The following is a 20,610-nucleotide window of genomic DNA, read 5'->3' as shown; positions in this document are numbered from 1 at the left end:
CAAGTGGGCCGGACCATTAAAATTATACCATACTCTGCTATAAATAACCAAAATATCATGTCTTTCCTTTGTTTTGGTGTAAAGAAGCACAAGAACATTAGGAAAATATTGAAATTTAATGAACTATCCTTTTACAAAACATTTCATGAAACACCTCATATTTCCTTAGACAAATGTGCAATTTACTTTTATCATTCACAAATATGCATTGCAACTGATCCCACTGATTGTACAAAGGCACAAAACTTTAATTGGTACTGAAAAATATAGTAATGCACTTTAAGATTAAATGAGACTTTTAAAACGAAAGGAATTTTTAAACCACTTACACATACGCAATATAAAATCTAAATGTAATCCCTGCGTACACCTTACAAACTAAGGAGAGTGAATTTTAAATGTGTTAATAAGAAAGTGTTTCGCCTGTCCTGTAATCTGTAAACTTCATACATGAAACATACATACACATACAATACATACTGAAAATTTATGGAGTTGTATGAACAGTAGAATTCCATCACACAACTTTTGTTTTGAAGCTGCTGACTAACATTAAAGTGCACATTTTTTTAAATCACCACAGTAGGATTCATCTTCACAGAGCTGTATTCTTTCAATGCAAACAGTATCTAAGGCAGCATTTTAAAGGTGTTAGTCTAGCTGGACTTGTTTTGTTCCTGAAACTTGGCATATTTTGGCCTGTCAAGTGCATCAACACCAGGTGTCATGTCCTGAATAGCTGTCACTTTCAGAATCTATTTTAAGTGCTTGTTTGTGAGCCTTGAACGCTTTTTGTTTTATTGATATTCATCACTGAGAAAATTTTGTTCACAAGGTAGGTTGTCCCAAACATGCACAAAATTTTAGCAGCCAGGGCTGTTAATTTGGGGGTACCTGGTAGTAGATACTGATAAAATCTGTCCAGACCTCAAGAGGCAAATTTGCCCTTCAAATCTGCATCACACTGCAAATCATATCTCTAGCTGAAATTTCGACCGGCAGATCAGAAGCTTTAACTGTGAAAGGTGAGCGAAAACTGAACAATTCTGTCTCAAGTTCACCAAATACCGTGAAACGTTTCTCAACTTCCCGCAATACGGCTCGATGCTAATGCTATTTCGCTAGCCAATTAGGTAGCTCGGCTTTACCGCTGCTCCACTATTCTCGGCTCTGATCGAAGTGACTGCTGGTTCCTCAGACCGCCAGCATTCGTTAATCTTATCTCTTCTCAGTTGTCCTTGCAAGCCGTCATATTTTTCGCTGTATGAGTCTCGTAGTGGCGTCGCATATTAATATCCTTCAATACGAAACTTGTTGCAAACACCACTCAAGCACGAAGTTTTCCGTGCATCTCTGTAAATAAAAGGACGTGGTCATTTTTCTTTTGAAAATTCTACATCCTTATCTACTTTTTCTCCGTTTGGATAACGACATTTTGGCTAATGAGGGTGTAGCGGAGAGGTAGAGACCAATCGGTATTAACAACGTCGTAACAAAGCAGCAGATTGGCGCATTGATACCGTTCTGCTGTTTTCAGAGTCTGTCTCAGTGATGCGGGCTTGTCTTCTACTCTGATGAAAGAGTGCGCCCCTTAGCGGATAATCATGAATTGCAGCGAATTAAATATTAATTTCCATGGTCTTTTATTGCATTTTTTCCACTTTCAAATTATCCTGCGGGCCTGATCGAACCTCCTTGGGGGCCGGTTCCGGCCCGCGGGCCGTATGTTTGACACCCCTGACCTAAAACCACTGCAACAGAGTTATTGTAAAGTGTGGGAATAAATTTATGCCAGATTTAGCCTACGTTTAACCTCTAACATGTTAATCTCAAAATCCATATGTTCATGACCCGATTCATATAAATCATGTCAAATATTAACCCCTCCTACACAATATGCTTTGGCAAGATTTTGAGGCATAAAATAAATATCCAAATATTTTGAGTGGCAAAGACTCAAGAGGTCATACATAATTCATAGATGAACTAAACAGCTATTATTCTGTTTTATTATTCCTGGTAGATGCCAATGCTGTAGAGATACACTTAGCGGACTGAAACTTCACTGTTGTAGGCATAATCAAATTGTATTGGTCACATACACATATTTAGCAGATGTTATTGCGGGTGTAGCGAAATGCTTGTGTTTCTAGCTCCAACAGTGCAGTAATATCTCACAATTCACAACAATACCTAATTGTGAAGTAAATTTAAACTAAGGAGTGATATAGAATGGATACTTTTAACTTGAAAACGTGCAGGATACCTCTTTCCGGTTTCCCTGACTTCCGTTTTTTCTATACTGTGTTATGTTTGTTCGCGTAGCACTCCTCACAGGCCGTTTGGTGTACGTTTTTTTGTTTGTTGGTGAGATGAAATCTCCAAAACTGTGAAAGGTATTATAGTACATCATAATTGCAACACAACAAGATTTGTTCAAACCTAAAATGTTAGTCCGTAATCGTAACATAGTGTTTGTATGTTCACAGATTAAATGTAACGTTTACATTCCATGTTTCGCGCATTGCTTTTCTTACTATCCTAACAATTTTGATATGGATTTTCTAACGATACGTATATTCCATCTTTTGGCAGATATTTCGCTCCATAGTATGACAGGTTTGAATGGACAGAGGTTTGAAGAATGCCGTCATTGACGACCACTCTCTTATAATCGCACATTTACGGCGTCACTGATGTTCTTCTACCCACTATTGCCCATATTTTGGGCTGTTTCTGCAAAGGCAGATTTCTTTCAATTTGACAGTATTTCAAATGTATCTACGTATTATTTCAATTATATTTATTGTAATATATGGGAAGGGGAGTGTCAACCGAATCAAGATGATGCGACTCAGCAAGGTATGGTGTTTATTTATTTTCTGCAAGTAAAAAAAAAAATGTTTATTCTGTAGAAATATCAAAATTGAGACCGTAATTCCAACAGTCTGGGTGTAGTCAGATCGATCATGTCGGATCTATCCTCACTAAAGAAACAGACGCACTGGAGCTTGTACTTGTCACTGACTGTCCATAGGAACAATTTGTAAGGCATAAATTCGTTTTTACACAGGACAAACCTATTTTTATTACAATGCAGATAAATATAAGTAAGCAACGATGATTAGTTAGTTTATTCAAACATAGAGGGAATGTCTTATTTAATTTATTATCCAGTGATGATATGTAAAAGTGTTAGTATTTTCCTTGCAAACTTGTCTTAAGCAGAAATTATAGTGTTGTTTAATTGATTGCAACAGCTGTGTCTAACTCTGCATTACATGTTTACACTGTACATTTGTGTGGCCATTTTAGTACCTACTAGGGACCTATGGGCAGCATTCCCTCAAGACTATATCAGTTTGCTGTCACAGTGGTATTGCAGCCTGGGACAGTGTTGTGAATCGGGGGATTGTCGGATAACAAATAATATTACAGGTAAGATGAAGTCATATTGAGGCAATATTTATATTAATGTATGTCCCACCAGCTATGTCATTTTTATGCAGTGCTCATTTTGATGTTCTGTTTCAGGTCTGGCTAGTGATCTACAGCTAAAGCTTCATGGGCAGCACCTTGCCCAATCAGTGGTTCTGAAGGCTGTGCAGGGCTTCATCAGTAACCCTGAATCCAATAAGCCATTGACCCTCTCCTTCCATGGCTGCTCCGGCACGGGCAAGAACTTTGTGACCCGGATTGTAGCTGACAACTTGTACCGGGACGGGGTGAAGAGCGAGTGTGTGCGTCTGTTCATCGCCCCATTCCATTTCCCCCATGCCAGACTAGTGGACACATACAAGGTGAGCCTAGCTGTTGGTACAGACATGACTCCTCTCTGCCAGGAACATGTGCAGAACAGAACTATGTTGTGAATATGGGTTAATAGATTATATAATACATCTTTTGAGACCCTGTTTTATTGCCATGCATTGTCAACATTCATGGAGTAGGACTACCTAAATATTTAGTTTAAAAAGAAAATGTGAACTTTGACATTTTCCAGGTCACCACCTAAATAAGTTATTGGAACTCACACCAGCTAGGCAACCTTCCAACCAATTATGAACTCAATGTTAAATTGCATAATACATACTATCTCTATTTCAAAATGATAGTGAAGCAATTGATTCAATTACACAACTTGATCTCGACCAAAGCAGGAATTAAACAAATGTACAATAGTATGTCCAAACTCCAAGCAATATTTTGTGGATTAAAACATGTAGAATAATACATGGAATGCCTGTGCATATTTTAATCTTGTGAATATATTGCACACCTGTCTTAAATGGGAGCGAGTGAGAGGTGATATTTTTGTGCTCACACCTGGCTCTTTCCAGGGCCAGCTCAGAGAAGCTATCCGGGACATGGTGCTGCGTTGCCCACAGACACTTTTCATCTTTGATGAGGCTGAGAAACTGCACCCCGGCCTTATAGATGCTATCAAGCCCTATATGGACCATTATGACAATGTGGATGGGGTCAGCTATAGGAGGGCTGTCTTCTTATTCCTCAGGTTAGCCATATATACCCTTTAAATTATTGCGAGGCCTCTTCCACTAACTCATGTAAGGAAACCCAACTGACCCTAATCAAGATATGTTGTAATAATTATTTGTAGTAATATTGGTGGGACCACCATCAACGATGTGGCCTTGGACTTCTGGCACTCAGGGCAAAACAGAGAGGACATTGGGATGGAGGACTTGGAACACCGGCTACGTGCTGAAGCTATGGATTCTCAAGGTACCAACAGTGGCTTTACAATCACTCACACTCATTCTCAGCTTTTAGATATAGTGCATTTGGAAAGTATTTAGACCCCTTTACTTTTTCCACATCTGTTACATTACAGCCTCATTCTAAAATTGATCAAATTGTTTTTTTCCCCTTGTCAATCTACATAAAGACAACACAAAAACAGGTTTTTATAAATTTTAGCAAATTTATAAAATAAACATCACATTTACATAAGTATTCAGACCCTTTACTCAGTACTTTGTTGAATCACCTTTGGCAGCGATTAAAGCCTCTTGGGTATTAAGCTACAAGCGGGAGTTTCTCCCATTCTTCTCTGCAGAGCCTCTCAAGCTCTGTCAGGTTGGATGGGGAGAGTTGCTACACAGCTATATTCAGGACTCCAGAGATGTTTGATCGGGTTCAAGTCCGGAACACTTTCCAAATGCACTGTAAATACGTTTTCACAGAGCAAGATTGAAGATGCCTTTCTCATGAACCCTACTACACTGTTAACACAAAAACTAATAGTTTGCAAAATACAGAATACTAATTAGAAATGGATTAAAACATTTTGAATTACATACCATGTTTTGATGTAAATACCTTTCTCGAATTGTGGATTTACCAGTTTGTCTGCTTTCCAGGAGGCTTTGCACAGAGTGAACTGATGTCAGGTCACCTTATTGACTTCTTTGTGCCCTTCCTACCTCTGGAATACCGTCATGTCAAGCTCTGTGCCCGTGATGCCTATGCAGCGCGGGGTTTGGAGCCAGACGAGGGAACGCTGGACGAAGTGGCGAAGGCCATGCTATATATACCCAAGGAGGAGAGGCTGTTCTCTGCCCAAGGCTGCAAATCCATACCACAGAGGATCAATTTCTTCCTACCCTAAACAGACCAATGCAACCCAGAAAACACATGAACGGTGTTTTGGCAAAAAGGAAAAAGTATGTCCTGCTGACATTGAACATTTCTGTAATGGCACATGTCAATCAAACATGTGGTATGCCCATTCCTCACCCTACACTGCCAAGAAAGGAAGCGTAGAGCATCTGGCTATAGTAAGATTCAATCTGATAACGAAAGAGATTTGAGTGCATTTTCAACTTCCTCATTAGACAATTTTTATGCAATTATTTTACTTCAAGCTCAGGTCAACTCTAGTATTATTATTTGCATGTACAGTACCAGTCAAATGTTTGGACACACCTACTCATTCAAGGGTTTTTCTTTATTTGTACTTTTTTCTACATTGTAGAATAATAGTGGACATCAAAACTATGAAATAACACATATGGAATCATGTAGTAACGACAAAAGTGTTAAACAAATCAAAATATTTGATTCTTCAAAGTAGCCACCCTCTGCCTTGATGACAGCTTTGCACACTCTTGCAATTCTCTCAACCAGCTTCATGAGGTAGTCACCGGAATGCATTTCAATTAACAGGTGTGCCTTGTTTAAAGTTCATTTGTGGAAATTCTTTCCTTAATGTGTTTGAGCCAATCAGTTGTGTTGTGACAAGGTAGGGATGGTATACAGAAGATGGCCTTATTTGGTAAAAGACCAAGTCCATATTATGGCAAGAACAGATCAAATAAGAAAAGAGGAACAACAGTCCATCATTACTTGAAGACATAAAGGTCAGTCAATCTGGAAAATGTCAAGAACTTTGAAAGTTTCTTCAAGTGCAGTTTCAAAAACCATTAGGCGCTTTGATGAAACTGGCTCTCATGAGGACTGCCACAGGAAAGGAAGACCCAGAGTTACCTCTGCTGAAGAGGATAAGTTCATTAGACCTATCAAGATGGTGCCGACAGTGTCATCTCGCTTCTAGTCCTTAGGAAACTATGCAGTATTTTGTTTTTTTCTGTTTTATTTTTTACATTGTTAGCCCAGACAATCATAAGTGTTATTACATACAGCCAGGAAGAAATAGAGGATATCAGAGTGACGGCAAATTACCAACATTACGTCCAGGAATATGACTTTCTCGAAGCGGATCCTTTGTTTGCACCGCAACCCGCGACTCAAAGTTGGATCTCATTCCAGAGGCCGACCCAAAGCAATGTCTCCGCAGAAGAGGTAGACGGAGCAGCCTCCTGGTCAGACTTCGGAGGCTTGCACACCACCCACCGCTTCCGATTTATATTWCTCGCCAATGTCCAGTCTAGATAACAAGGAAGACGAAATTAGGTCAAGGGTTGCTTTCCAGACATCAGGGATTGTAACAGTCTGTTTCACGGAAACATGGCTCTCTCTGGATATGTTGTCGGAGTCGGTACAGCCACCGGGATTCTTTGAGTCGCGGCAACAGAAATAAACATCTCTCTTTTGAAGAAGGGCAGGGGTGTATGCTTCATGATTAATGACTCATATTATAATCATAACAACATACAGCAACTCAAGTCCTTTTGTTCACCTAACCTAGAATTCCTCACAATCAAATGCCGACCATATTATCTCCCAAGAGAATTCTTGTCCGTTACTGTCACAGCCGTGTATATCCCCGCTCAAGCCGATATCACGACGGCCCTCAAGGAACTTCACTGGACTCTATGCAAACTGGAAACCACATATCCTGAGGCTGCATTTATTGTAGCTGGGGATTTTATCAAGGAAAATTTGAGAACAAGGCTACCTAAATTCTATTAGCATATTGATTGTAGCACTCGTGCCGTCAATACACTGTATCACTGCTTCTCTAACTTCCGTGATGCATACAAGGCCCTCCCCCACCCTCCCTTCGTCAAATCTGACCATGACTCCATTTTTCTCCTCCCGTCCTATAGGCAGAAACTCAAACAGGATGTACCCATGACTAGAACTATTCAACGCTGGTCTGACCAATCGGAATCCATGCTTCAAGATTGTTTTGATCACACGGACAGGGAAATGTTCCGGGCAGCCTCAGAGCCTTTATACGCTGATTCGGTGAGTGAGTTTATAAGGAAGTGCTTTGGAGATCTTGTACCCACTGTGACTTAAAACCTACCCTAACCAGAAACCGTGGATAGATGGTGGCATTCGCGCAAAACTGAAAGCGCAAACCACCGCATTTAACCATAGAAAGATGACTGGGAATATGGCTGAATACAACCAGTGTAGTTATTCCCTCTGCAAGGCAATCAAACAAGCAAAATGTCGTTATAGGGACAAAGTGGAGTCGCAATTCAACGGCTCATACGTGTGGCAGGGTCTACAGACAATCACGGACTACAAAATGAAAACCTGCCACGTCACGGACACCTACGTCTTGCTTCCAGACAAACTAAACACTTTTGCCTGCTTTGAGGATAATAATAGTGCCACCGACGCGGCCCGCTACCAAGGACTGTGGGCCCCCCCTCTCCTTCTCGGTGGCCGATGTGAGTAAGACATTTAAACGTGTTGACCCTCGCAAGGCTGCCGGCCCAGACGGCATCCCTAGCCGTGTCCTCAGAGCATGGTGCAGACCAACTGGCTGGTGTGTTTACGGACATATTCAATCTCTCCCTATCCCCGTCTGCTGTCCCCACATGCTTCAAGATGGCCACCATTGTTCCTGTACCCAAGAAGGCAAAGGTAACAGAACTAAATTACTATCTCCCCGCAGCACTCACTTCTGTCATCATGAAGTGCTTTGAGAGACTAGTCAAGGATCATATCACCTCCACCTTACCTGCCACCCAGGACCCACTTCAATTTGCTTACTGCCCCAATAGGTCCACAGACGATGCAATTGCCATCATACTGCCCTATCCCATCTGGACAAGAGGAATACCTATGTAAGAATGCTGTTCGTTGACTACAGCTCAGCATTCAACACCATAGTACCCTCCAAGCTCATCATTAAGCTTGAGGCCCTGGGTCTCAACCCCGCCCTGTGCAATTGGGTCCTGGACTTCCTGACGGGCCGCTCCCAGGTGGTGAAGGGAGGAAACAACATCTGCACTTCGCTGTTCCTCAACACTGGGGCCCCACAAGGGTGCATGCTCAGCCCCCTCCTGTACTCCCTGTTCACCCATGACTGCYTGGCCATGCACGCTTCCAACTCAATCATCAAGTTTGATTGCCAACAACAACGAGACAGCCTACAGGGAGGACGTGAGGGCACTCGGAGTGTGGTGTCCGTAAAACAACCTCTCATTCAACGTCAACAAAACAAAGGAAATGTTCGTGGTCTTCAGTAAACAGCAGTGGGAGCACCCCCCTATCCACATCGACGGGACAGCAGTGGAGAAGGTGAGTTCCTTGGCGTACACATCACTGACAAACTAAAATGGTCCACCCACACACACAGTGTGGCAAAGACAGCACCTATTCAACCTCAGGAGGCTGAAGAAATTTGGTTTGTCACCCAAAAACCTCACAAACTTTTACAGATGCACAATTGAGAGCATCCTGTCGGCTGTATCACTGCCTGGTACGGCAACTACACCGCCCACAACTGCAGGGGTCTCCAGAGAGTGTTGCGGTCTGCTCAACGCATCACCGGGGGCAAACAACCTGCCCTCCAACTACAGCACCTGATGTCACAGGAGGGCCAGAAAGATCATCGAGGACAACAACCACCCGGGCCACGGCCTGTTCACCCCGCTACCATCCAGAAGGTGAGGTCAGTACAGGTGCATCAAAGCTGGGACCGAGAGACTGACAGCCATCACTAGCACAGAGAGGCTGCTGCCTACATACAGACTTGAAATCATTGGCCACATTAATAAATGGATCACTAGTCACTTTAATAATGGCACTTCAATAGTGTTTACATATCTTGCATTACTCATTTCATATGTATAAACTGTATTTTATACCATCTACTGCATCTTGCCTATGTCGCTCGGTCATCGCTCATATATGTATTTATTCTTATTCCATCCCTTTACTTATATTTGTGTGTATTAGGTAGATGTTGTGGAATTGTTAGATTACTTGTTACATATTACTGCACTGTCGGAACTAGAAACACAAGCATTTTGCTTCACTCGCAAAAACATCTGCTAACCATGTGTATGTGACCAATAACATTTTATTTGATTTAGAGTTAACTGCACCTCAGATTGCAGCCCAAATAAATGCTTTACAGAGTTCAAGTATCAGACACATCTCAACATCAACTGTTCAAAGGAGACTGCGTGAATCAGGCCTTCATGGTCGAATTGCTGCAAAGACACCACCTCTAAAGGACACCAATAAAAAAGAGACTTGCTTGGGCCAAGAAACACAAGCAATGTACATTAGACTGGTGGCAATCTGTCCTTTGGTCTGATGAGTCCAAATTTGTGTCTAGGAGATGCAGAGTAGGTGAACGGATGATCTTCTCGTGTGGTTCCCACCGTGAAGCATGGAGGAGGAGGTGTGATGGTGTGTGGATGCTTTGATGGTGACACTGTCAGTCATTTATTTAGAATTCAAGGCACACTTAACCAGCATGGCTACCACAGCATTCTGCAGCGAAATGCCATCCCATCTGGTTTGCGCTTAGTGGGACTATGATTTGTTTTTCAACAGGACAATGACCCAACACACCTCCAGGCTGTGTAAGGGCTATTTGACCAAGAAGGAGAGCGATGGAGTGCTGCATCAGATGACCTGGCCTCCACAATCACCCAACCTCAACCCAAATGAGATGGTTTTGGATGAGTTGGACCGCAGGCTGAAGGAAAAGCAGCCAAGTGCTCAGCATATCTCATTCAAGACTGTTGGAAAATCTTTCCAGGTGTAGCTGGTTGAGAGAATTCAAGAGTGCAAATCCGTCAAGGCAAAGGGTGGCTACTTTGAAGAATCTCAAATCTCAAATATATTTTGATTTTTTTAAACACTTTTTTGGTTACTACATGATTCCATATGTGTTATTTCATAGTTTTGATGTCTTCACTATTATTCTTCAATGTAGGAAAGGGTAAAAATAGAGAGAACCCCCTGAATTAGTCGGTGTGTCCAAACTTTTGAGTGGTACTGTATATCTTTTTGTTTTGTTGGCACTGATATATTACAACTATCTGCTTAAGCGGTGGCAGGCACGTTCAATGCAAAGGAAGAAATACTGTATATTACAGCAAACTAGACTAAATATAATTCAATTAACTTTTGAAGGGCATTTGAATGATTATTCTAGAATTGTATATAGATTACTTGTTTTACAGGTTAATTAAATATTCACAGGTTAACAGTGTGACATCACTTTAAATAATTTATAACCTGCTGAAAAACTACAATTCACGTTTGAAGAAAGTAGTATTGATGTGCAATAGTACAGGCAACTGCTTATTGTTGAAATGGTTACTGAACTACAGTGCATTAGGAAATTATTCGGACCCCTTGACTTTTTACCCAAATTTTTAACATTACAGCCTTATTCTAAAATGTATTAAATAGCTTTTTTTCCTCATCAATCTACACACAATACCCCATAATGAAAAAGGAATGTGTTGCACATTACTTAAAAACAAAAAAATCTCATTTACATAAGTATTCAGACCCTTTCCTCAGTACCTTGTTGAAGCACCTTTGCCAGCGATTACAGCCTTGAGTCTTCTTGGGAATGACGCTACAAGCTTGGCACACCTGTAGTTGGGGAGTTTCTCCCATTCTTCTCTCTCTAGATCTGTCAGGTTGGAGGGGGAGCGTCGCTGCACAGCTATTTTCAGGTTTCTCCAAAGATGTGCGATCGGGTTCAAGTCCGGGCTCTGGCTGGGCCACTCAAGGACACTCGGAGAATGGTCCTGAACCCACTCCTGCGTTGTCTTGTCTGTGTGCTTAGAGTTGTTGTCCTGTTGGAAGGTGAACCTTCGCCCCAGTCTGAGGTCCTGAGAGCTCTGAAGCAGGTTTTCATCAAGGATCTCTCTGTACTAGAGATCGACCATCTTTCCCTGGAACCTGACTAGTCTCCCAGTCCCTGCCACTGAAAAACATTCCCACAGCATAATGCTGCCGCCGTGCTTCACCGTAGGGATGGTGCCAGGTTTCCTCCAGACTTGGCATTCAGGCCAAAGAGTTCAATCTTGGTTTCATCAGACCAGATTATCTTTTTTCTCATAGATTCCTTTAGGTGACTTTTGGCAAACTCCAAGCGGGCTGTCATGTGCCTTTTACTGAGAAGTGGCTTCCTTCTGGCCACTACCATAAAGGCCTGATTGGTGGAGTACTGCAGAGATGGTTGTCCTTCTGGAAGGTTCTATCTCCACAGAAGAAATCTGGAGCTCTGTCAGCGTGACCATCGGGTTCTTGGTCCCCTCCCTGACCAAGGCCCTTCTCCCACGATTGCTCAGTTTGGTCGGGCAACCAGCTCTAGGAAGAGTCTTGTTGTTTCCAAACTTCTTCCATTTAAGAATGATGGAGTGTTCTTGGGGATTTCAATGATGCATACATTTTTTGGTACCCTCTCCCTGATCTGTGCCTCAACACAATCCTGTCTCGGAGCTCTACGGACAATCCCTTCGACCTCTTGGCTTGGTTTTTTCTCTGACATGCACTGTCAACTGTAGGACATTTATATAGACAGGTGTGTGCATTTCCAAATTATGTCCAATCAATTGAATTTACCACAGGTGGACATCTCAAGGATGATCAATGTAAACAGGATGCACCTGAGCTCAATTTCGAGTCTCATATTTATTTTTTATTTTTTTATTTCACCTTTATTTAACCAGGTAGGCTAGTTGAGAACAAGTTCTCATTTGCAACTGCGACCTGGCCAAGATAAAGCATAGCAGTGTGAACAGACAACAACACAGAGTTACACATGGAGTAAACAATAACAAGTCAATAACATAGTAGAAAAAAAAGAGAATCTATATACAATGTGTGCAAAAGGCATGAGGAGGTAGGCAATAAATAGGCCATAGGAGCGAATAATTACAATTTAGCAGATTAACACTGGAGTGATAAATCATCAGATGATCATGTGTAAGTAGAGATACTGGTGTGCAAAAGAGCAGAAAAGTAAATAAATAAAAACATTATGGAGATGAGGTAGGTAAATTGGGTGTGCTATATACCGATGGACTATGTACAGCTGCAGCGATCGGTTAGCTGCTCAGATAGCAGATGTTTAAAGTTGTTGAGGGAGATAAAAGTCTGCAACTTCAGAGATTTTTGCAATTTGTTCCAGTCGCAGGCAGCAGAGAACTGGAAGGAAAGGCGGCCAAATGAGGTTTTGGCTTTAGGGATGATCAGTGAGATACACCTGCTGGAGCGCGTGCTACGGGTGGGTGTTGCCATCGTGACCAGTGAACTGAGATAAGGCGGCYCTTTACCTAGCATAGCCTTGTAGATGACCTGGAGCCAGTGGGTCTGACGACGAACATGTAGCGAGGGCCAGCCGACTAGAGCATACAGGTCGCAGTGGTGGGTGGTATAAGGTGCTTTAGTAACACAACGGATGGCACTGTGATAAACTGCATCCAGTTTTCTGAGTAGAGTATTGGAAGATATTTTGTAGATGACATCGCCGAAGTCGAGGATCGGTAGGATAGTCAGTTTTACTAGGGTAAGTTTGGTGGCGTGAGTGAAGGAGGCTTTGTTGCGAAATAGAAAGCCGACTCTAGATTTCATTTTGGATTGGAGATGTTTGATATGAGTCTGGAAGGAGAGTTTGCAGTCTAGCCAGACACCTAGGTACTTATAGATGTCTACATATTCTAGGTCGGAACCATCCAGGGTGGTGATGCTAGTCGGGCGTGCGGGTGCAGGCAGCGAACGGTTGAAAAGCATGCATTTGGTTTTACTAGCGTTTAAGAGCAGTTGGAGGCCACGGAAGGAGTGTTGTATGGCATTGAAGCTCGTTTGGAGGTTAGATAGCACAGTGTCCAAGGAAGGGCCAGAAGTATACAGAATGGTGTCGTCTGCGTAGAGGTGGATCAGGGAATCGCCCGCAGCAAGAGCAACATCATTGATATATACAGAGAAAAGAGTCGGCCCGAGAATTGAACCCTGTGGTACCCCCATAGAGACTGCCAGAGGACCGGACAACATGCCCTCCGATTTGACACACTGAACTCTGTCTGCAAAGTAGTTGGTGAACCAGGCAAGGCAGTCATTAGAAAAACCGAGGCTACTGAGTCTGCCGATAAGAATATGGTGATTGACAGAGTCGAAAGCCTTGGCCAGGTCGATAAAGACGGCTGCACAGTACTGTCTTTTATCGATGGCGGTTATGATATCGTTTAGTACCTTGAGCGTGGCTGAGGTGCACCCGTGACCGGCTCGGAAACCGGATTGCACAGCGGAGAAGGTACGGTGGGATTCGAGATGGTCAGTGATCTGTTTGTTGACTTGGCTTTCGAAGACCTTAGATAGGCAGGGCAGATGGATATTAGTCGTAACAGTTTGGGTCCAGGGTGTCTCCCCCTTTGAAGAGGGGGATGACCGCGGCAGCTTTCCAATCCTTGGGGATCTCAGATGATACGAAGGAGAGGTTGAACAGGCTGGTAATAGGGGGTGCGACAATGGCGGCGGACAGTTTCAGAAATAGAGGGTCCAGATTGTCAAGCCCAGCTGATTTGGGTGGGTCTGAATCAAATATGGGTGGGTCTGAATCAAAGGGTCTGAATCCTTTTATTTATTTATTCTCCCCAATTTCGTGGTATCCAATTGGTAGTTACAGTCTTGTACCATTGCTGCAACTCCCATACGGACTCGGGAGAGGTGAAGGTCGAGAGCCTGGCGTTCTCTGAAACATCCCAGCCAAGCCGCACTACTTCTCGACACAATGACACTTAAACCCGGCAGCCAGCCACAGCAATATGTCGGAGGAAACACCGTGCACCTGATGACCGTGTCAGCGTGCATTGCTCCCAGCCCGCCACAGGAGTCGCTAGTTGTCATTGTGACAAGAACATTCCTGCCGGCCAAACCCTCCCCTAACCCGGACGACGCTAAGCCAATTGTGTACCGCCCCATGGGTCTCCCGGTCGCGGCCGGCAGCGACAAAGCCTGGACTCTAACCTGGATCTCTAGTAGCACAGCTAGCACTGCGATGCAGTCCCTTAGATCACTGTGCCACTCGGGAGGCCGTAATGGTCTAAATACTTATGTAAATAAGGTATGTTTTTAGTTGTTTATATTTGCAAAAATTTCTAAAAACCTTATTTAGCTTTGTCATTATGGGATACTGTATTGATGAGTATCTTTATTTAATCAATTTTGGAGTAAGGCTGTAATGTAACAATGTGGGAAAAGGGAAGGGATCTGAATACTTTTCAAATGCACTGTACATGGTCTGAGTATTCCACGAATATGAACTACATTTTTAAGACGTGAATGTAACATTTGTGTCCCCTACACTTTTTTTTGATCTAGAATTATTGACTTTCATTTACTTGATTTAAGTTATATAATTAAACATTTTTATTTAACCTTTATTTAACTAGGCAAGTCAGTTATGAACAAATTCTTATTTACAATGACGGCCTACCCCGGCCAAACCTGGACAACGCTGGGCAAATTGTGCGCCACCCTATGGGACTCCCAATCACGGCCGTATGTAATACAGCCTMGATTCGAACTAGGGACTGGGGTGATGCCTCTTGCACTAAGATGCAGTGCCTTAGACCGCTGCGGCACTCGGGAGCCCATTATTATAATCTGATTATTCCAACAATGCTTTGATGCTTTTTTTTGTCCATTGGGAATGTGTTACTTGCWCAATACACTTCCTAATTATAATTAGCAAGTACATACATATCAAGTTTTTATAAGTGTTCCATTGTCTGTACATGTGCTGTAGCTATTTTTACTGCCTGTTTTTCCGTCATTGTAAAAAGTGTTAGCATATTGACTGTACATCTTTGGTTTTGTAAGAAAATGTGAGGTTGCATTATGTATAGCATATGACTTATGATATTGTGTCGTCCTCCATAATTTCTGCTTTTTAATGACCCCTGTCCATATCATTGTGTGTGTAAAAAAATAAATAAAAATGGTTAGTTGTCTCTCTCAGACCAGGCAAACAAAGTGGCTGCAAAAGAAAAAGAAAGTGTGCTGTCCCAGATGGATTTTAAGTTACTTTAGACTAATAAAGGATCCTTGATTAATTTGAGTCGGTTTACTGTTGAATCTAAAACCTGCACTCATAATCAATTGTGGGCTGATTATTTCACCTCAGTTGATTCCCATCAGCATGCTTCAGTTCTGCTGGCACCTAGCTGAACTCTAGGGAGGTAAAAGAGTGACTTAATTATACAAGCATGTAAAATATGAGTTGCACCTGTATACTAAGTGTTGTAGTTGCAAAAAATATTTGCAAACATGGAACTTCTTTTGAGAATAAATACAACACAAGCTCATAACATGATGTGTGAATAAATACAACACTTCCAAACATGTAAGTTGATATGTGAATAAATTCAATAAGATTTGCAAGCATGCAACAACATTTCAGAATTAATGCAACTAATTTACTAAACTTGCAACTGGTGAATCTTCTGTGAATCAAAACTACATTTGTCGATGTTGAATCTGTGCGCTCAGAGTTTTGGCAATAATTTTGTGACTAACCTGTGCCAAATGTTTTGCAGTTGTAAAAAAGAAATATGCAAGCAAGCAGCACAGAAAAACACAAGCTCTGGTGGACAGGGCTTTTTCTTCCGAACAATCAGGTGAGGTGTTGTCATTCTGGATCGTGCGTTCACGTTTTACATTGTTCTGGTCTGGAAGCCTGCTTTCTACTGTGCTAAATATGGATCAAATTTGTTAAAATGACTAGATAGCTAGCTAAATGATATTCACAGAATATGTTATTAGATATCTGTTAATATCTGGTTATTTAAAGTTAAGTTATTTATGCAGAAGTTGGATCTAGTGGATATATGGAGAGAGAAATTTTCTGTTGAGAGATCCTACGTATATCTGGTGTTACAAAACATGTACTAGATGTTTATGTATTGACAATTGGATGGTTTCAGAGGGGTTACGAAAGGATGTTTCTGTTCATATTGTTGACACACCTATAACAGACCATAGAGCTATTTGCATACAAGCTAAAATATTTCTCTGTAATGATAGTTAGTGCAAGGCTTTATAATGGAAACTTAATAGCTCCATCTTAAAAGATGAAATAGTCAAATTTGATATCATAGGGTGCATTATACATTTTTGGAATACAYTCCAGAAGTGAAAGTCTCCAAAGAACAAACTGGGAAGTTCTAAAGTTTGAAATGGCTAAATATTTAAGAAAATATAGCAGTGATCTTGCGAAGATTTGCTCTTCCAGAGACCTAATAGTCTTTCAGATACGGATAAAGCGGAGTTAATTAAGGAACAAAATAAACTGGGTGAAATTTACAAGGTTAAGGAAGAGGGTACTTTCATCAAGAAGGAAAGCAGAACTCTGCTAATTCCTTCAGACTGGAGAAATTTCACTCTAAAAGTAACTCTTTTGAACAGTTAAAGGTGAATAATATGATCTAGAACAATTGCCAACTACTGTGCCAATTTTTTACAGGAACTTAATGTACAGTATACTCCTAGGTAGTGTGAGGAGTCTGCAGCTCTGTTCTTTGATTCTCTTGGAAATGTTATCTCTATTGATTCTTCTGATCAAGAATTATGAGATAATTCCATCTCCTTAGAGGAAATTATAGAGGCTATTGATCACTTTCAAATTAACAAATCCCCTGGGATTGATGGTAATACTACCATCAACAGAATTCTGCAGAAGTTTTTCCAAAGAATTGGCCCCCTTTCTATTGAAAGTGTACTCTGAAGTATAGCCAATGAAGCAGTCCCTCCCACTCTAACGCAAGGTTTAATTACTCTAACTCCTAAACCTAAAAAATACTTGTTACTCATTGATAATCGGTGCCTTTTAAATAACTATTATAAGCTAATAGCGCTTGTCCTTGCTAAATGATTAAGGGCTGTTTTGGATGCCATTATAGTCCCAGTCAGCGTTTATGAAAAACTCTATGGAGGTAAAATAGTGACTTAATTATACAAGCATGTAAAGTATAATTTTCACATGTAAAATATGAGTTCATGAAAAATAGACATCTAGAATAATGTCAGACTGATATTAGATATCATAGATTACTCAAATGTGTTCTCTGTTGAGTTTTTTACTATTTTGGGATTCTTATAAAGCCTTTGATACAGTAGAACATGACATTTTATGCCCTTAAAAAATGTGGCTTTGGAGAGGTATTTTGTAAAACTATTAAAACTCTGTATACATATGATAATATCTCTATGAAATTGAAAGAATGTACCTCTCCAAGGTTTGAATTAATTCAGGGTACAGACAAGGGTGTCCAATTTCACCTGATCTCTTTCTATTAGCCACACAGTTTATTACTTCTCATATCAAGACAAGTGTTTTAAAGGGTATTTCTATTGCAGACATGGAGATTATTAGTCAGTTAGCGGATGACACTACCCTCTTCTTAAATGATTCATCTCAGATTCCAACTGTGCTTAATGGGATTCATTCATTATCTAAAGCATCTGGTCTGTTGCCAGTTAAAAACTGTGATATGCCCTCAATCTCTGACATCCCAGTTAAGGACACAGCCTTATCTGGGAATTACGATAACTAAGAATGAAAAAGCTTGATGCATACTGAACTTTAACCCTATCACAGAGAACTCAAAAGAAACTTAATCACTGGATACAAGGGATTTATCTCTGAATAGTAGAATATTGCTCACAAAGAATGAGGGTATTTCCAGGCTCACTTATGTTGCTTTATCATTACATGTCGAAAATCAGATAAGCAAGATACTTTTTTTTATTTTGTATGGTAGAACAGGACACATTATATCAAGAAATCTGTCATTATGAATACTTGTGAAGAGGGTGGTCTCAATTTTCTTGATTTTCCCTCTTTGAATAACACTTTAAAGATTAATTGGATTAAGCAATTCCTGAAGAATCCTACCTCTATATGTCATTTTATCTCACAGTATGTTCTTTCTCATTTAGGTGGCCTCAAATAACTACTCCGAAACAATATTATATTGGTGATTCAACTCATCAATGGTATTTTATTTAATTATGCTGAATTTTTAGCTTTCATAAAATACTGATCACTCCAAAGGAATTTGCTGTAATTTTTGATGCAATCCCCTCTGGAGTTATTGTACTTTTTATGGATGTAGCCAAATCCATCCCCTCTTCTTTACCTTCTCTTGATCCAGCTGACAGCAGGCAATATAGATTTCTCTCCTTCTGTTTGGAACAACATTAGGAAAATATATGCTTTATTTCAATGTGATGTTGTTTCAGTCCCATACCTCATGTCTTTCTAGAATGGCCTCTTTCTTTTTTTGGTCTCTTTTTCAGAAATGTATTTTAACTCATGAGATTAAAGATATTCTAAATTAATCCATAAGTTCTACACTACTAAACATTATCTTGAAAAGTAAAAAAATATATACATTGAAGTTTTTTATACCTTCTGTAATGAACAACCGGAGACTGCTTTACATTTATTTTGGTATTGCTCTTATACCTGGAAGCTATGGCAAGATATCAGAAGATTTGTTTTAGATCAAATACATGGAAATATTTCCCTTCTTCTTGAAAATGTGATATTTGGTTTACAACGTATATTAACGTATATGCAAAGCCTTTCTTCTTAAGTAACCTCATTGTTATTTTAGCTAAATTCCATATTCATAAATTTACATTTATGAGTCAAACGCCTCTTATTCTTTTTTTATGAAATTGAACGTTCGTTAGTTTTACAAGGTCTTTATATAATGTATTGTCTTTATTCCCCTGCCCGTTGTTTGTGATGTTTCTATACTATATTCTATACTCCGTTTGTTTTTCTATATTGTATATTTTAAATCGCTTTACCAAAAAAATAAGAAAAACTACTACCAGAATCACAGAAGGTGCACATGATTTATTGCACCTGGCGCGCCGGGTGTGTAGCGTGTTTTTTTTTACCCATTCTACTGCATTCGTGCAAACTCCACTCTCTCACCCGGGGCGCCGTGCGAGAGATAAATACCACCTACTCATTCGGCTACTGAGGGGCGTGTGTGAAGCAAACGCATGGTCAGCTGGCATTGGCTGAAACGATTTGTCCCATGCTTTTTTCAATTAATTCGATTGGTTAAAGGTTGTTACGCTTCCTCCTGGAGCTGCTATCCAATGAAAACCAGACATCTGTTTGGAAACGAGAGGAGACCGTCAACAGCGTTTGGGGCTTGCAGTAAGTGCAGCATTTGAGGTCAGGATTTTGACGAATACAGCATGTAACTAGCCATAGCTAGTTTTACRGCTAGATTCGGTGTCTATAAAATGTATGGTACTTATTTACATAGTGTATTACAATTTCTATTTTAGAGGGTATTTTTTTTAGCAAACTGAAATGACAACCCTGTCGATGCTTTTGATGACCGTATCGGTCGCATCAATAACGTATTTACTGAGTCCTCCATTTATTTCCGAGAACAATTTGAAGATGGGGGTAAGTAATGAATAAATACTGAACCTTCCTGCGGTTTTTTCGACCGTTGAAATGTGGTGATTGGACTACATGTCATATGTTGGATGAGTGTCACAGAGACACAATTTCATAGCCTGCTCACTTTATGCAATATCAGCTTGACATGCTCAAAATGTAATTCACATTTAGCTGACATGTTCTGCTTTAGTGATTACTGATCCAAAACACCATCAATGGGTTGCATGCACTCATTGATGGTAGCGGTCCTGCTGCTGGGTTGTTGCCCTCCTACGGCCTCCTCCACGTCTCCTGATGTACTGGCCTGTCTCCTGGTAGCGCCTCCATGCTCTGGACACTACGCTGACAGACACAGCAAACCTTCTTGCCACAGCTCGCATTGATGTGCCATCCTGGATGAGCTGCACTACCTGAGCCACTTGTGTGGGTTGTAGACTCCGTCTCATGCTACCACTAGAGTGAAAGCACCGCCAGCA

General features: G+C 40.9%; 2 protein-coding genes across 10 annotated transcripts in view; both read left to right on the top strand.

The window, feature by feature from the left end:
- Positions 1-2,199: 2,199 nt before the first annotated feature.
- LOC111975788 (torsin-1A-like) lies at positions 2,200-15,662 on the top strand. 2 transcript variants are annotated; one of them, XR_011481162.1, is made up of 8 exons: positions 2,200-2,396; positions 2,596-2,862; positions 3,316-3,438; positions 3,535-3,800; positions 4,341-4,516; positions 4,622-4,746; positions 5,385-8,964; positions 9,105-15,662. XR_011481162.1 is itself a non-coding variant. In XM_024004373.2 (7 exons), exons 2-7 carry the CDS (start codon positions 2,697-2,699, stop codon positions 5,630-5,632), a joined length of 1,104 nt encoding a protein of 367 aa, XP_023860141.1. In that variant the 5' UTR covers positions 2,200-2,396; positions 2,596-2,696; the 3' UTR covers positions 5,633-15,662. The 2 variants fall into 2 exon arrangements, 1 of the variants encoding a protein (XP_023860141.1); XM_024004373.2 differs by having other exon boundaries at positions 5,385-15,662.
- A 4,162-nt stretch (positions 15,663-19,824) lies between these two features.
- eps15 (epidermal growth factor receptor pathway substrate 15) overlaps positions 19,825-20,610 on the top strand; it is a 24,871-nt gene continuing 24,085 nt past the window's right edge. For 6 of the 8 annotated variants that reach the window (XM_024004478.2, XM_024004479.2, XM_024004477.2 and 3 more), the window contains exon 1: positions 19,833-20,137. The gene's annotated coding sequence lies outside the window, so the exon portion shown is untranslated. Of the gene's footprint in view, positions 20,138-20,610 lie in introns of all 8 variants that reach the window. The other 2 variants (XM_070447592.1, XM_070447591.1) reach the window with 2 other exon arrangements.

This window comes from Salvelinus sp. IW2-2015, linkage group LG16, assembly GCF_002910315.2.
Source record: "Salvelinus sp. IW2-2015 linkage group LG16, ASM291031v2, whole genome shotgun sequence".
In the NCBI taxonomy this organism is placed as follows: Eukaryota; Metazoa; Chordata; class Actinopteri; order Salmoniformes; family Salmonidae; genus Salvelinus; species Salvelinus sp. IW2-2015.
The sequence above is the reverse complement of the archived record's forward strand: the minus strand, read 5'-3'. Positions and strand labels throughout refer to the sequence as shown.

What these genes read in the sequence shown, in the direction of transcription:
- LOC111975788 (XM_024004373.2), top strand. Translation starts at nt 2,697, where the DNA reads ATGTTCTTCTACCCACTATTGCCCATATTTTGGGCTGTTTCTGCAAAG. An exon ending in GACTAGTGGACACATACAAG is followed by an intron (nt 3,801 to 4,340) that starts GTGAGCCTAGCT and finishes GGCTCTTTCCAG; the next exon opens with GGCCAGCTCAGAGAAGCTAT. An exon ending in TGAAGCTATGGATTCTCAAG is followed by an intron (nt 4,747 to 5,384) that starts GTACCAACAGTG and finishes TCTGCTTTCCAG; the next exon opens with GAGGCTTTGCACAGAGTGAA.